The sequence below is a fragment of the Eleutherodactylus coqui genome, chromosome 6 (assembly GCF_035609145.1).
Source record: "Eleutherodactylus coqui strain aEleCoq1 chromosome 6, aEleCoq1.hap1, whole genome shotgun sequence".
In the NCBI taxonomy this organism is placed as follows: Eukaryota; Metazoa; Chordata; class Amphibia; order Anura; family Eleutherodactylidae; genus Eleutherodactylus; species Eleutherodactylus coqui.
The window spans coordinates 45,282,493-45,299,206 of NC_089842.1; the positions used below are offsets into that span (position 1 = coordinate 45,282,493).

At 47.5% G+C, this 16,714-nt stretch overlaps 1 protein-coding gene across 1 annotated transcript; it reads left to right on the forward strand.

Annotated features, from left to right (window-relative positions):
- Nucleotides 1–593: 593 nt before the first annotated feature.
- On the forward strand, nt 594–1,529 carry LOC136633540 (olfactory receptor 5V1-like). The gene has a single exon (XM_066609300.1). The coding sequence runs from the start codon at nt 594–596 to the stop codon at nt 1,527–1,529; it is 936 nt and encodes a 311-aa protein (XP_066465397.1).
- The last annotated feature ends 15,185 nt before the right edge of the window (nt 1,530–16,714 follow it).

A 16,714-nucleotide genomic window follows, 5' to 3' on the forward strand; every position in this document is an offset into this window, starting at 1 on the left:
AGTTAAGTCTACAATCAGCTAGTACCCCCAGTCTTGTTCTTTGCCCAGCTGCACATGTTTATGCCTAGACCAAGTTGTCTCATTTTTGCCCAGACTGAGCTATCTCTGGAGAGACCTTAAAATGGGATTTACAGACAATCCTTGTTCAACCTAACAGGGCTTAAGAGTGTTTGCAGAGAAGAATTACAGAAATTCACAATTCCAGGTGTGTATACATCATACCCAAGAAGACTGGAGGCTGTAATCATTGTCAAAGGTGCTTCAACTAAGGACTGAGTACAGGGTCTATACACTTATGCCAATGTTAGTTTTTTATTTTCTTTTAAATTTGCAAGGGTGTTGAACATTCTGTTTTTCACTTTTTGCACAAGGCCACGATATGACCAAATGTAAAAGAAAAGTGAAAGGGCCTGAAGACTGTCTGAATGCATTGTATGTAAATTTTGTCATCCTGTTAAATTCCACAAAAACTTCAGGCTAAATTGCATTTGTCTTCTTGTAGCGTTAATCTTTGTTAAATGAACCTATGATGTTCTCTAAACATAGTTATTATTTTATAGGTACACTTTTTTGTCATTGTTGATACAATCAAAATGGAAAGAAGAAACTTTACAAGACTACATGAATTCATTCTTGTTGGATTTTCTGATGTCCTCCAAGTCCAGTATGTCCTCCTCACAGTCTTTTTCTGCACCTTTAACATTTCACTGCTGGCTCATATGTTTATAATTCTTTTGTATAGATTCAGCTCAAATCTTCACACTCCTATGTATTTCTTTCTTGCCAATTTCTCTTTGTTAGAAATATGTTATCTGTCAAGTACAGTTCCCAAAATGCTGATCAATCTTCTGTCTCAACACAAAACTATCACTTTCTATGGATATGCCCTGCAAATGTGCATTTTGCTATTAATGGGCAGTGCAGAATGTTGTATGCTGGCAGCCATGGCATATGATCGATATAATGCCATATGCCATCCCTTGCTATATAATAATATTATGAAGAGGGTCATTTGCATCATGCTGGTTATTGGTTCTTGGTTCGCTGGGACAATAGTTGGCATCCTACAAACCACACTCATATTTTCATTACCATTCTGTAACTCCAATAGAATCAATAATTTTTACTGTGATATCCCACCATTAATGAGTCTGGCATGTACTAAAACACAGTTCAATGAAATTATCATGCTTATACTCACTTTCATTATTGTTCTAGGACCTTTTATATTGACAGTAATTTCATATGCAAACATAATCTGGACAATTATCAAGCACCATTCTGCAGGGATGAGGACAAAAGCTTTCTCGACTTGTACCTCCCACTTGATAGTTGTATCTATGTTCTATGGGTCAGGTAGTATAATGTACTTGAGACCAAGGTCAAGTTATGGTATGAATGAGGAGAAGTTTTTGTCCCTCATGTATACTATTATTGCACCCTTAGTAAACCCTTTCATGTATAGTGTAAGGAATAATGATGTAAAAAATGCAGTTAAAATGTTAGTAGTTAAAATTAAAATAAAATGAATAAATAGGAAAATAACAGTGCAGTAACACATGTAGTTTATGTTGTCTCAGAATCATATTCAATATAACCTATTTGAGAAAACGACCAAAAAGCATTACAGAAGATAATATTGAAATGTACTTTTTCAAAAACATTTAAGCCAAATTTCTAAAATGAAAAAAATACAAATGGAATGTTAAAAAGTAAAATATTATTTTATGTAAAGAATTTTATTATAGATTAGCTTTAGAATGCATTGCATCTATCTTCTGTTTACATCTAATATGTCTCGCGGCGCGACAGCTGTGACATGGTGGTGGCATAACAGCTGCAATGTGGAGGTATACTGGTAGGGTCACTGTAGGGTCATATGTCTGTTATCCCTAAGGGTCTCCCCGTCATTGCAAAAGGTTCATTGGGAGTCATATGTGGAAACTCCCTTAGGTGTTCATGCTTTTCCTGGTTGGCAAATCTTCTACGGTGGGGGTTCATATATTCCAGCTTATGAAGGGTGCCGATTGTTCATTTTATGCTGGTGAAGTGGATGTGGTCTGTAGCCTTTAGGATGCAGTCATTATACCTGAAATAGGCAGCTGGTGTATTTGTTTATATATAACAAATATATAAGATGAAATCTAGCCCTAACAGCCAGAAGAAGAGAAACATTCAGCTCTTTCAGCAGGCGGGATTTTAAATGAATGACAGTTGAGAGCTGCCTGTGATTGGCTGAGCACCTCAGCCAATCACATTCAGCTCTTTCAGCAGGCGGGGATTTTAAATCCCCGCCTGCTGATAGATCAGCACCACAGTGCAGGGGACAGCAGGAGAAGACGCGTGCCCCAGCAGCTGAAGAGAGGTGAGTATCTATTTTTTTGCTTTTTTAAACCACTTTTACCTGATTTTCAGGGAAGGGCTTATATTCAAAGCCCTTCCCTGAAATCAATTGCCGGCAGCAGAATCCTCTACCGCAGGTGACATGTGTGACAGCTGTGATAGAGAATTAAAGAATTCCTCTGCGGGGGACACAGCAGCGGCAGACAGGTAAGTAAATTTTTTTTTACACTACTTATGAAGTCCTTCCCTGAAAAGCCATTAACAGCTGCTGGGGCTCAGCGTTGACTTCTGTTGCTGTCTCCGGCTCTGTAGCGCTGCTGAGCTATCAGCAGCCGGGGATTTAAAATCCCCGCCTGCTGGTAGCTCTGACTGTGATTGGCTGAAGCACTTCAGCTAATCACAATTAGAGCAATCAGCAGGTGGGGATTATAAATCCCCGGCTGCTGATAGCTGAGAGTCGGGGACAGCGGCAGAAGTCAACGCTTATGAAGCCCTTCCCTGAAAAGCCATAGACGGGATGCCAGCAGCAGGATTCTCTACCGCAGCTGTCATGCGTGACAGCTGCGGTGGAAAATTGAAGAATTCCCTTTGCTGCATCTGCCACAGATGTGGCAGATGTAGCAGCAGGGATTCTTTTAACTAGCAGGGGTGAAGGAAACATCTGCCGCATGCGCAGATGTGTTCTTCATGCCTGCGGGGGTCACAGCAGTGGCAGAGGGGTAAGTTTTAGAGATGAGCGAACGTACTCGTCCGAGCTTGATGCTCGGGCGAATATTAGGGTGTTCGGGATGCTCGTTACTCGTAACGAGTACCACGCGATGTTCGGGTTACTTTCACTTTCATCTCTGAGACGTTAGCGCGCTTTTCTTGCCAATTGAAAGACAGGGAAGGCATTACAACTTCCCCCTGTGATGTTCCAGCCCTATACCACCCCCCTGCAGTGAGTGGCTGGGGAGATCAGGTGTCACCCGAGTATAAAAATCGGCCCCTCCCGCGGCTCGCCTCAGATGCGTTGTGACAGAGAACAGGGACAGTGGTATCGTGTTGGAGCTGCTGTAGGGAGAGTGTTAGGAGTTAGTGTAGGCTTCAAGAACCCCAACGGTCCTTCTTAGGGCCACATCTAAGCGTGTGCAGTACTGTGGAGGCTGTCTTTTGCAGTGGTGCACATTTTTTTTTTTTTTGCTATATCGGCCGTGCAGAGCATTGCGCCCTGCAGTAATACTACAGGGACAGAAGTGGTGGTTAGGCAGGGAGAGTGTTAGGAGTTAGAGTAGGCCTCAAGAACCCCAACGGTCCTTCTTAGGGCCACATCTAACCGTGTGCAGTACTGTGGAGGCTGCTGTTAGCAGTGTTGCACATTTTTTTTTCCAAATCGGCCGTGCAGAGCATTGCGCCCTGCAGTAATACTACAGGGACAGAATTGTGTAGGCAGGGCCAGAAGACATATTTTATTTATTGAATATAGTCAGTGGGCCTTTCCTTTAAAAAAAAAGGGCAAAAAGTTCTATTTGGCCTGCCTCTGACAGTCCTCAGCGTTCTGGGTACGTGTGTGCTGGGTGGAGAACGTAAAAAAAAGCAAACGCAGCCAGCTAAGTTTAACAGCAGGCTTGCGCCAATTTATTTCCTGGCTGGGAAATCACCGCTCTGCTGCAGTTAATAACAGTGCAAGACTGCAGTTCTGTGACACACTGCAGGGCCACAACACATTTATTATTGATTGAATATAGTCAGTGGGCCTTTCCTTTAAAAAAAAGGGCAAAAATTCTATTTGGCCTGCCTCTGACAGTCCTCAGCGTTCTGGGTACGTGTGTGCTGGGTGGAGAACGTAAAAACAATCATACGCAGCCAGCTAAGTTTAACAGCAGGCTTGCGCCAATTTATTTCCTGGCTGGGAAATCACCGCTCTGCTGCAGTTAATAACAGTGCAAGACTGCAGTTCTGTGACACACTGCAGGGCCACAACACATTTATTATTGATTGAATATAGTCAGTGGGCCTTTCCTTTAAAAAAAAAAGGGCAAAAAGTTCTATTTGGCCTGCAGGCTTGCGCCAATTTATTTCCTGGCTGGGAAATCACCGCTCTGCTGCAGTTAATAACAGTGCAAGACTGCAGTTCTGTGACACACTGCAGGGCCACAACACATTTATTATTGATTGAATATAGTCAGTGGGCCTTTCCTTTAAAAAAAAAGGGCAAAAAGTTCTATTTGGCCTGCAGGCTTGCGCCAATTTATTTCCGGGCTGGGAAATCACCGCTCTGCTGCAGTTAATAACAGTGCAAGACTGCAGTTCTGTGACACACTGCAGGGCCACAACACATTTATTATTGATTGAATATAGTCAGTGGGCCTTTCCTTTAAAAAAAAAAGGGCAAAAATTCTATTTGGCCTGCCTCTGACAGTCCTCAGCGTTCTGGGTACGTGTGTACTGGGTGGAGAACTTAAACAAAAATCATACGCAGCCAGCTAAGTTTAACAGCAGGCTTGCGCCAATTTATTAATTGGCTGGGAAATCACTGCTCTGCTGCAGTTAATAACAGTGCAAGACTGCAGTTCTGTGACACACTGCAGGGCCACAACACATTTATTATTGATTGAATATAGTCAGTGGGCCTTTCCTTTAAAAAAAAGGGCAAAAATTCTATTTGGCCTGCCTCTGACAGTCCTCAGCGTTCTGGGTACGTGTGTGCTGGGTGGAGAACGTAAAAACAATCATACGCAGCCAGCTAAGTTTAACAGCAGGCTTGCGCCAATTTATTTCCTGGCTGGGAAATCACCGCTCTGCTGCAGTTAATAACAGTGCAAGACTGCAGTTCTGTGACACACTGCAGGGCCACAACACATTTATTATTGATTGAATATAGTCAGTGGGCCTTTCCTTTAAAAAAAAAAGGGCAAAAAGTTCTATTTGGCCTGCAGGCTTGCGCCAATTTATTTCCTGGCTGGGAAATCACCGCTCTGCTGCAGTTAATAACAGTGCAAGACTGCAGTTCTGTGACACACTGCAGGGCCACAACACATTTATTATTGATTGAATATAGTCAGTGGGCCTTTCCTTTAAAAAAAAAAGGGCAAAAAGTTCTATTTGGCCTGCAGGCTTGCACCAATTTATTTCCTGGCTGGGAAATCACCGCTCTGCTGCAGTTAATAACAGTGCAAGACTGCAGTTCTGTGACACACTGCAGGGCCACAACACATTTATTATTGATTGAATATAGTCAGTGGGCCTTTCCTTTAAAAAAAAAAGGGCAAAAAGTTCTATTTGGCCTGCAGGCTTGCGCCAATTTATTTCCGGGCTGGGATATCACCGCTCTGCTGCAGTTAATAACAGTGCAAGACTGCAGTTCTGTGACACACTGCAGGGCCACAACACATTTATTATTGATTGAATATAGTCAGTGGGCCTTTCCTTTAAAAAAAAAGGGCAAAAAGTTCTATTTGGCCGGCAGGCTTGCGCCAATTTATTTCCTGGCTGGGAAATCACCGCTCTGCTGCAGTTAGTAACAGTGCAAGACTGCAGTTCTGTGACACACTGCAGGGCCACAACACATTTATTATTGATTGAATATAGTCAGTGGGCCTTTCCTTTAAAAAAAAAAGGGCAAAAATTCTATTTGGCCTGCCTCTGACAGTCCTCAGCGTTCTGGGTACGTGTGTACTGGGTGGAGAACTTAAACAAAAATCATACGCAGCCAGCTAAGTTTAACAGCAGGCTTGCGCCAATTTATTTCCTGGCTGGGAAATCAAATCACTGGTAATACAGCATGCTGAGGGGTAGGGGTAGGCCTAGAGGACGTGGACGCGGCCGAGGACGCGGAGGCGCAAGTGAGGGTGTGGGCAGAGGCCGAACTCCTGATCCAGGTGTATCGCAGCCGACTGCTGCGCGATTAGGAGAGAGGCACGTTTCTGGCATCCCCACATTCATCGCACAATTAATGGGTCCATGCGGGAGACCTTTATTAGAAAATGAGCAGTGTGAGCAGGTCCTGTCGTGGAAGGCAGAAAGTGCTTCGAGCAACCTATCGTCCACCCACAGTTCTGCGCCGTCCACTGCTGCAAATCCGAATCCTCTGTCTGCTGCTCCTCCTTCCTCCCAGCCTCCTCACTCCACTACAATGACACATGCTCAGGAGCGGGAAGACTCCCAGGAACTGTTCTCGGGCCCCTGCTCAGATTGGGCAGCAGTGGTTCCTCTCCCACCAGAGGAGTTTATCGTCACTGATGCCCAACCATTGGAAAGTTCCCGGGGTCCGGGGGATGAGGCTGGGGACTTCCGGCAACTGTCTCAAGACCTTTCAGTGGGTGAGGAGGCCGATGACGATGAGACACAGTTGTCTATCGGTGAGGTAGTAGTAAGGGCAGTAAGTCCGAGGGAGGAGCACACAGAGGATTCTGAGGAAGAGCAGCAGGACGATGAGGTGACTGACCCCACCTGGTTTGCAACGCCTACTCAGGACAGGTCTTCAGAGGGGGAGGCAAGGGCAGCAGCAGGGCAGGTTGCAAGAGGCAGTGCGGTGGCCAGGGGTAGAGGCAGGGCCAGACCGAATAAACCACCAACTGTTTCCCAAAGCGCACCCTCGCGCCATGCCACCCTGCAGAGGCCAAGGTGCTCTAAGGTCTGGCAGTTTTTCACAGAGACGCCTGACGACCGACGAACAGTGGTGTGCAACCTTTGTCGCGCCAAGATCAGCCGGGGAGCCACCACCAACAGCCTCACCACCACCAGCATGCGCAGACATATGATGGCCAAGCACCCCACAAGGTGGGACGAAGGCCATTCACCGCCTCCGGTTTGCACCGCTGCCTCTCCCCCTGTGCCCCAACCTGCCACTGAGATCCAACCCCGCTCTGAGGACACAGGCACTACCGTCTCCTGGCCTGCACCCACACCCTCACCTCCGCTGTCCTCGGCCCAATCCACCAATGTCTCGCACCGCACCGTCCAGCCTTCGCTAGCGCAAGTGTTGGAGCGCAAGCACAAGTACGCCGCCACGCACCCGCACGCTCAAGCGTTAACCGTCCACATAGCCAAATTTATCAGCCTTGAGATGCTGCCGTATAGGGTTGTTGAAACGGAGTCCTTCAAAAGTATGATGGCGGCGGCGGCCCCGCGCTACTCAGTTCCCAGTCGCCACTACTTTTCCCGATGTGCCGTCCCAGCCCTGCACGACCATGTCTCCCGCAACATTGTACGCGCCCTCACCAACGCGATTACTGCCAAGGTCCACTTAACAACGGACATGTGGACAAGCACAGGCGGGCAGGGCCACTACATCTCCCTGACGGCACATTGGGTGAATTTAGTGGAGGCTGGGACAGAGTCAGAGCCTGGGACCGCTCACGTCCTACCCACCCCCAGAATTGCGGGCCCCAGCTCGGTGGTGGTATCTGCGGCGGTGTACGCTTCCTCCACTAAAGCACCCTCCTCCTCCTCCTCCTACTCCGCAACCTCTGTCTCGCAATCTAGATGTGTCAGCAGCAGCAGGACGTCGCCAGCAGTCGGTGTCGCGCGGCGTGGCAGCACAGCGGTGGGCAAGCGTCAGCAGGCCGTGCTGAAACTACTCAGCTTAGGAGATAAGAGGCACACGGCCCACGAACTGCTGCGGGGTCCAACAGAGCAGACCGACCGTTGGCTTGCGCCGCTGAGCCTCCAACCGGGCATGGTCGTGTGTGACAACGGGCGTAACCTGGTGGCGGCTCTGCAGCTCGGCAGCCTCACGCACGTGCCATGCCTGGCCCACGTCTTTAATTTGGTGGTTCAGCGCTTTCTGAAAAGCTACCCACGCTTGTCAGACCTGCTCGTAAAGGTGCGCCGGCTCTGCGCACATTTCCGCAAGTCCCACACGGACGCTGCCACCCTGCGCACCCTGCAACATCGGTTTAATCTGCCAGTGCACCGACTGCTGTGCGACGTGCCCACACGGTGGAACTCTACGCTCCACATGTTGGCCAGGCTCTATGAGCAGCATAGAGCTATAGTGGAATACCAACTCCAACATGGGCGGCGCAGTGGGAATCAGCCTCCTCAATTATTTTCAGAAGAGTGGGCCTGGTTGGCAAGCATCTGCCAGGTCCTTGGAAAGTTTGAGGAGTCTACCCAGGTGGTGAGCGGCGATGCTGCAATCATTAGCGTCACCATTCCTCTGCTATGCCTCTTGAGAAGTTCCCTGCAAAGCATAAAGGCAGATGCTTTGCGCTCGGAAACGGAGGCGGGGGAAGACAGTATGTCGCTGGATAGTCAGAGCACCCTCCTGTCTATATCTCAGCGCGTTGAGGAGGAGGAGGAGGAGCATGAGGAGGATGAGGAGGCGGGGGAAGAGACAGCTTGGCCCACTGCTGACGGTACCCATGCTGCTTGCCTGTCATCCTTTCAGCGTGTATGGCCTGAGGAGGAGGAGGAGGAGGAGGAGGATCCTGAAAGTGATCTTCCTAGTGAAGACAGCCATGTGTTGCGTACAGGTACCCTGGCACACATGGCTGACTTCATGTTAGGATGCCTTTCTCGTGACCCTCGCGTTGCACGCATTCTGGCCACTACGGATACTGGCTGTACACACTGCTCGACCCACGGTATAAGGAGAACCTTTCCACTCTCATTCCCGAAGAGGAAAGGGGTTCGAGAGTGTTGCTATACCACAGGACCCTGGCGGACAAGCTGATGGTAAAATTCCCATCCGACAGCGCTAGTGGCAGAAGGCGCAGTTCCGAGGGCCAGGTAGCAGGGGAGGTGCGGAGATCGAGCAGCATGTACAGCACAGGCAGTGCAACAGTCTTTAAGGCCCTGGACAGCTTTATGGCTCCCCAGCAAGACTGTGTCACCGCTCCCCAGTCAAGGCTGAGTCGCCGGGAGCACTGTAAAAGGATGGTGAGGGAGTACGTAGCCGATCGCACGACCGTCCTCCGTGACGCCTCTGCCACCTACAACTACTGGGTGTCGAAGCTGGACACGTGGCCTGAACTCGCGCTGTATGCCCTGGAGGTGCTTGCTTGTCCTGCAGTTAGCGTCTTGTCAGAGAGGGTGTTTAGTGCGGCTGGGGGAATCATCACAGATAAGCGTACCCACCTGTCAACTGACAGTGCCGACAGGCTTACACTCATCAAGATGAACAAAGCCTGGATTTCCCCAGACTTCTCTTCTCCACCAGCGGACAGCAGCGATACCTAAGCAATACGTAGGCTGCACCCGCGGATGGAAGCATCGTTCTCTCTCACCATCCAAAACGGGGACATTTCTGCTTCATCAATCTGTGTATAATATTCCTCCTCCTCCTCCTGCTCCTCCTCCTGAAACCTCACGTAATCATGCCGAACGGGCAATTTTTCTTAGGGCCACAAGGCTCACTCATATAATTTTTCTAAACAATTTTTATACGTTTCAATGCTCTTAAAAGCGTTGAAACTTTAACTTGAACCAATTTTTCGTTAAACTGGGCTGCCTCCAAGCCTAGTTACCACTTAAGCCACATTAACCAAAGCGATTAATGGGTTTCACCTGCCATCTTGGTTGGGCATGGCCAATTTTTTCTGAGGTACATTACTACTGTTGGTACACCAATTTTTTTGGGCCCTCACCTACAGTGTAATCATAGTAATTTCTATGTTCTTCGCCTGCACTCATGGTACAGAAAGGTGTGTGGGGTTGGCCTACACTTTAGCTACATAAATGTAACTGGGGCCTTGTCTATACTGCAGCTACTGAAATGTGAAAGAGACTGTTATCTCCCTAAACTGCTGCAATGGGAATGTTACTGGGGCCTGTCTTGAGTGCTACTATTACTGAAATGGAACTAAGACTGCGCTCCCCCTATACTGCTGCTAGTGATATGTTAGTGGGGCCTGTCCCTAATGCTACAGCTGAAATGTTAATAATTCTGGGCTCTGCCTATACCGCTGCTAATGGTATGTCACTGGGGTGTGGAAACAGGCTTCACAAAGACATGATGGGGGCGAGGCCATTTCCCACCAACGCTGTTACTGTTAAGGTGCATATAACCACGGACACGTGTAGAGGACACATAGTGCCTCCAAAACATCCCCCTCCTCCTCCAACAATGAAAACATTCTTGGCAAATACCTTTGAATTGGTCCGTCTGGTGGCAGTCCAAGAATTTCACCTTTAACGACACAACAAGAGAGCACCACCACCATCCCCCCGCCACGGCCCACTTAATCCTGGCCACATTCCGAAAACCAACTACATAAAACCGCACTACCACGTCCGCATTCACCACCACATTACCACCAACGAGGTTACTGTTAAGGTACATATTACCAGTCTGACTGGGGCATGCAGTGTGGGCCGAAGCCCACCTGTATTGTATCTGACATTAGCTCTGCTGAGTAGGGCACTGCAATGGGATATATTTATGTACCGCCGGTGGGTTCCAGGGAGCCACCCATGCTGTGGGTGCACACATAATTCCCATTGCGGAGTTGGACCTGGCTGTGACTATTTATAAAAAACTGCGATCTGACTGGGGCATGCAGACACCTTGACAGAATGAATAGTGTGTGGCACATAGATTCCCCATTGCTATGCCCACATGTGCAGCTCCAGATGGAGGTGGCACAGGATTGGATTTCTCATTGCTTCTGTACAGCATTGTGGACTATCGGCCCGCCCCTTTTATGGGGGGGTCGCTGCCTAGCCATGCCAACCCTCTGCAGTGTGTGCCTGCTTTTCCTCTGGCAGACACACTTATAAATAGACATGAGGGTGGCGTAGCATGAGGGCAGCTGAAGGCTGGGCAGTGACAATTTGGTGTACGCTGTGGACACTGGGTCGTGCGGGGGGGTTGGGCAGCATGTAACCCAGGAGAAGTGGCAGCGGAGTGTCATGCAGGCAGTGATTGTGCTTTGTTGGAGGTAGTGTGGTGCTTAGCTAAGGTATGCATTGCTAATGAGGGCTTTTCAGAAGTAAAAGTTGTTGGGAGGGGGGGGGGGCCCACTCTTGCCGCTATTGTGGCTTAATAGTGGGACCTGTGAACTTGAGATGCAGCCCAACATGTAGCCCCTCGCCTGCCCTATCCGTTGCTGTGTCGTTCCCATCACTTTCTTGAATTGCCCAGATTTTCACACATGAAAACCTGAGCGAGCAGCGGCGAAATACAAAAATGCTCGGGTCGCCCATTGACTTCAATGGGGTTCGTTACTCGAAACGAACCCTCGAGCATCGCGATAATTTCGTCCCGAGTAACGAGCACCCGAGCATTTTGGTGCTCGCTCATCTCTAGTAAGTTTTTTTTTTTTGTTTGTTTTGCACTAAAATGTTTCTTTTTCAGGGAAGGGCTTATATGTAAAGCCCTTCCATGAAAAAGAATGCAGGGGGCCGGCAGAGCATTGTTTTCAATGGAGCCGCCGGCAGCAGCTACGGCTCCATTGACAACAAGCACGCAGCTGTGTTCACGCGTGTTTTTGCTCGTACCTAGGTGCGGATGTATGTATGCACCTAAGTACGCACCAAAACACGCTCGTGTGAACCCACCCTAAAGCGTGGTGATTACCCCAATAAGAATGGCCCCACATCCCAAACCTGGGCCACCTATCCTTCCATGTATATATTTGGTGTATTTGTTTATATATATATATGACTTTGGTGGTGGTTTTTTGTGTTATATGTTGGACATTCTGGTGTTTATTATCCAGTGAGAACACCACCCTATGTCCGTGTTGGGTGTATTGCATTAACGCTCAGCACAGACCTAACAATATGGTAACATTCCAAAAACTTGTAAATGATTTTTATAATGATGAAAGCTTCTATATAAATTTCCTAAGTCATCTTAATAAATTCGAATTAAACTTGTCTTCTAATTGTGTACATATTGTCTAATATGTCTTTTATTTTCTTGTCAAGTTTTATTTTGGCACTGCTTTTTAATGACTTGTGGATTATCCATACGCTTTAAATGTCCAGACAGGCCACAACTAACTCAGTTGCACAGATATTTTAGTATGTCCTGATTCTTGTACCCCTTCCCCCACTGCATTGGTGCTCAGTAGAGATGAGCGAGCACCAAAATGCTCGGGTGCTCGTTGCTCGAGTCGAACTTTCCGCGATGCTCGAGAGTTTGTTTCGAGTAACGAACCCCATTGAAGTCAATGGGCGACTCGAGCAATTTTTGTATATGACCCATGCTCCGCTAAGGTTTTCATTTGTGAAAATCTGGAAAACCCAAGAAAGTGATGGAAACAGCGGAGAAACGGATAGGGCAGGCAAGGGGCAACATGCTTGGCTGCATCTCAGGTTCCCAGATCCCACTATAAAGCCACAATAGCGGCAAGAGTGCCCCCCCCCCCCTAACAATTTTTACTTTGGACAAACCCTCATAAGCAAGGCACACTTTAGCTAAGCACCACACTACCTCCAACTAAGCATAATCACTGCCTGCGGGACACACCCCTGCCTCTTCTCCTGGGTTACATGCTGCCCAACCCCCCCACACGATCTTGCGTCCGCAGCGCACACAAAATTGTCCCTGCGCAGCCTTCAGCTGCCCTCATGCCACACGCTGGCTGTATAGCCACACCACCCTCATGTCTATTTATAAGTGCGTCTGCCATGAGGAGGAACCAAAGGCACACACTGTAGAGGGTTGGCAGGGCCATGCAGCGACCCTCTTTAAAAGGGGTGGGTCGATAGCCCACAATGCTGTACAGAAGCGATGAGAAATCCAATCCTGTGCTACCTCCGTCAGGAGCTGCAAATGTGGGCATAGCAATAGGGAATCCATGTGCCCACACAGTTTTCATTCTGTCAAGGTGTCGCATAGCTCAATCGACACCGCAAGGGGAAAGCCATCTGCACTCTGCCCCCTACCCAAGTCAGTCAGTGTCTTTGTGCCAGACAGGTCAAACACCGCGATGGGAACTAAGTGGGCACCAACAGCATAGGTGGGTCCTAGGCAACCCAAGACATGAACAATTAATAAATCTGAGCGGCTAAACATGGCAGACTTGCACCGCGGCCACGACATATGCCTCTGCCCACAGCTTCAGCAATCGTAGGCAGGAAGCGGACTTTCACTGCACCCAGGACATAGGCCTCTGCCCAAACCCTCAGCAATCGTGGGCCTAGAGCAGACTCCAATGCTAGCGCAGCTGTGAACACCTCATTAGTGCTGTATTGCTCCTGTAGTTTGTCCCAGTGCACTGCCCCGGATAGTAGCGCTAGCGTCAGATTAACCCCTTAGTGACAAAGCCTGTTTGCGCCTTAGTGACGGACCCAAATTTTGGAAATCTGACATGCATCGTTCAACATAGCATAACTCCGTAAAGGCTTTACATCTCCAAGTGATTATGACATTGTTTTTTCGCCACATGTTGTACTTCATTTTGGTTGTAAAAAGAGACCGATATAATTTGTGTATATTTATTAAAAGCGCCAAAATTGGGAATATTTTGAAAAAATTGTCATTTTTTCACATTTTCAACTGTAATATCTCAAATATGTCCAAACATACTGTACAAATTTTTTATAAGATATATATTTCCATCTGTTTACTTTATTCTGAATGCACATTTGAAAAACTTTTGTGTTTTTTTAACCATTTAGAGGACATACAAATTTAACATTACTTTTCAGCATTTTGAGGAACACTTTGTTTTCCTGCACCAAGCCAAGTTTGCAAAGGCTCATTAGTGTCAGAATAATAGATACCCCCCCAAATGACCCCATTTTAAAAACTACACCCCTTAATGTATCCACTGAGGGGTGTCATGAGTATTTTGACCCTACAGTTTTTTTTCAGGAATTAATTAAATTTAGAGGAGAAAAAATAAAATTTCATATTTTTGCAAATATGTCATTTTAAAGATATATTTTTTCCCATAGTGCCCATGAAAATGAGGATTTACACCCCAAAATGGATACCCCCGTTTCTCCCGTGTTCAGAGACATACCCATTGTGGCCCTAATCTTATGTATGGATGCACAATGGGACACAAAATGGAAGGAGTAGTCGGTGTCTTTCAGAACATAAATTTTGCGAGAAGGCGTTTTAGGCCCCATAGCACCTTTGTAGAGCTCTTGAGTGGCCAAAACCAAAGAGAACCCCCACAAATGACCCCATTTTGAAAACTAGACCCATTAGCAAATTTATTTAGGGGTGTACTGCCCATTTTGACCCCACAGTTTTTGAATGAATTCAAGCAAAGCAAAAGGAAAAAAATGTGATTTTCGTTTTTTTTGGCAATTCTGTCATTTTAAAAACTGCTTTTTTGTACAGCACACACATGAATGAAGACTTGCACCCCAAAATAGATACCCCTGTTTGTCCCGTGTTCAGAGACATACCCATTGTGGCCCTAATCTTTTGACTGGATGCACAATGGGGCCTAAAATGAAAGGAGTAGTCGGTGGCTTTCAGAACAGAAATTTAGCATGAAGGTAATTTAGGCCCCATAGCACACTTGTAGAGCCCTTGAGCGGCCAAAACGACAGTGAACCCCAACAATTGACCCCATTTTGAAAACTAGACCCCCTAACGAATTTATCTAGGGGTGTACTGTGTATTTTTACCCTACAATTTTTGAATAAATCAAAGCAAAGCAATAGGAAAAAAATTACAATTTTCATTTTTTTGGCAGTTGTATCAATTTAAAAACTGTTTTTTTTGTACAGCACACACATGAATGAAGACTTTCACCCCAAAATGGATACCCCTGTTTGTCCCGTGTTCAGAACCATAGCCCTTGTGGCCCTAATCTACTTAAAGGACACATGGCTAGGCCTATAATAGAAGGAGCACCCGTTGGATTTCAGGGTACAACGGAATAAATTCCAGGCCCCATCGCCCACTTATAGAGCCATTGAGCGGCCAAAACGATAAAGAACCCCCACAAATGACCCCATTTCAAAAACTAGACCCCTTAAGGAATTCATCTAGGGGTGTACTGCGTATTTTGACCCCACAGTATTTGAATGAATCTAAGCAAAGCAGAAGGAAAAATTTTCATTTTTTTGGGCAATTTCGTCACTTTTTTTGTACAGTGTACATAGGAATGAAGACGTTCACCCCAAAATGGATACCCCCATTTGTCCCGTGTTCAAAAACATACCCATTGTGGCCCTAATCTACTTACAGGACACATGGCTAGGCCCATAATGGAGGGAACACCCATTGGATTGCAGGGCACAACTGAATAAATTCCAGGCCCCATTGCCCACTTGTACAGAATAAAAATTGACACCTTAAAAAAATACCCCCCCCCCCGCCCCCACACACTCCCCACCCTTTTCGGCGTTCCCTAAATCTTAGATAAAAGTAATAATGTGTAGTATTTCCAAAGACGGGTAATTACGGAGGCTGGTTGGGATGGGTACATGGGACAATAAAACCGTGTATCCCCCCTCCTCTCATGCTTTTTGGGAGTATTTCTTGACCTCAGTGGTGGGTATGGGGTGTAAAAAGTGGCGTTCCGTGAGTCTCCGTAAGCTTGATGAAGTGCGGCGGTCTCGCACAGAAGACGCTCAACAAGGCGCTCCTTGAACTGCATGAAGGCAAACGTTCCCGGGGCTTCTTGTAAATTGCGTATTACAGGTAGCGGTCTGAATAACGCCGGGCTCACGCAGCCGTAGGCGGAATCTGCTTGCGGAGGCCCGCAGCGGATCCCATCTGTGAGCCCGGCTGTGACCCTGCGTACGGCCGTGTAATGTACTGCGCATAACTGCCTACTCACACAGGCGGTCATGCGCAGTACTTTTTTTTTGTTTGCATTTCCCGCACCGTCGCTTAGCGATGACGCGGGTACCCGCAGCCCGTATACAATGTAGTTGCGTATGGGCAGCGGGTATATTCGCGACCATGGAGCACAATGGGCTCTATGCTGCGGATAGCCGCGGTAAAATAGAACCTGCTGCGTTCTCTTTTCTGCGAGTGGATTACACAATTCCAACCCACTAATGTGAGCGGAATTGTGTAATCCAATGCGATTGATCTACGTAATACCGCGGATCAGACGCATGCGGAATCTGTAATTCCTATCCGGTCATGTGAGACCGGCCTAAGGTAGATTGCTACCTTTTTATCACGTAACCGGGGACCGCTCAACGAGGCCACCCGTCACTGCTCCAGGCTCACGGCGACCGATGGTCGCTGGGAGCAAGGAGATTTTAAGTTTCCTTGGCTCCCCGACTCCTGTGCATGTGTTTGGTATTTTGCCGGCGGTCGCATGTGCAGATTCCGGGAAAGTTCACGGAGGAAGATCGCGTCGGGGTCCGAATACGGAGGCCTCCGGTAAAAAGTTTCATCTCCTCTCACCGATCGCATCGGTGAGGGGAGATGAACCTTCACCTTTTTTTTTACTTTTACGTGATCGCCATTATCCATTGGATAACGGCGAACACGTGATCAGGAACCGCTCATCGCGGC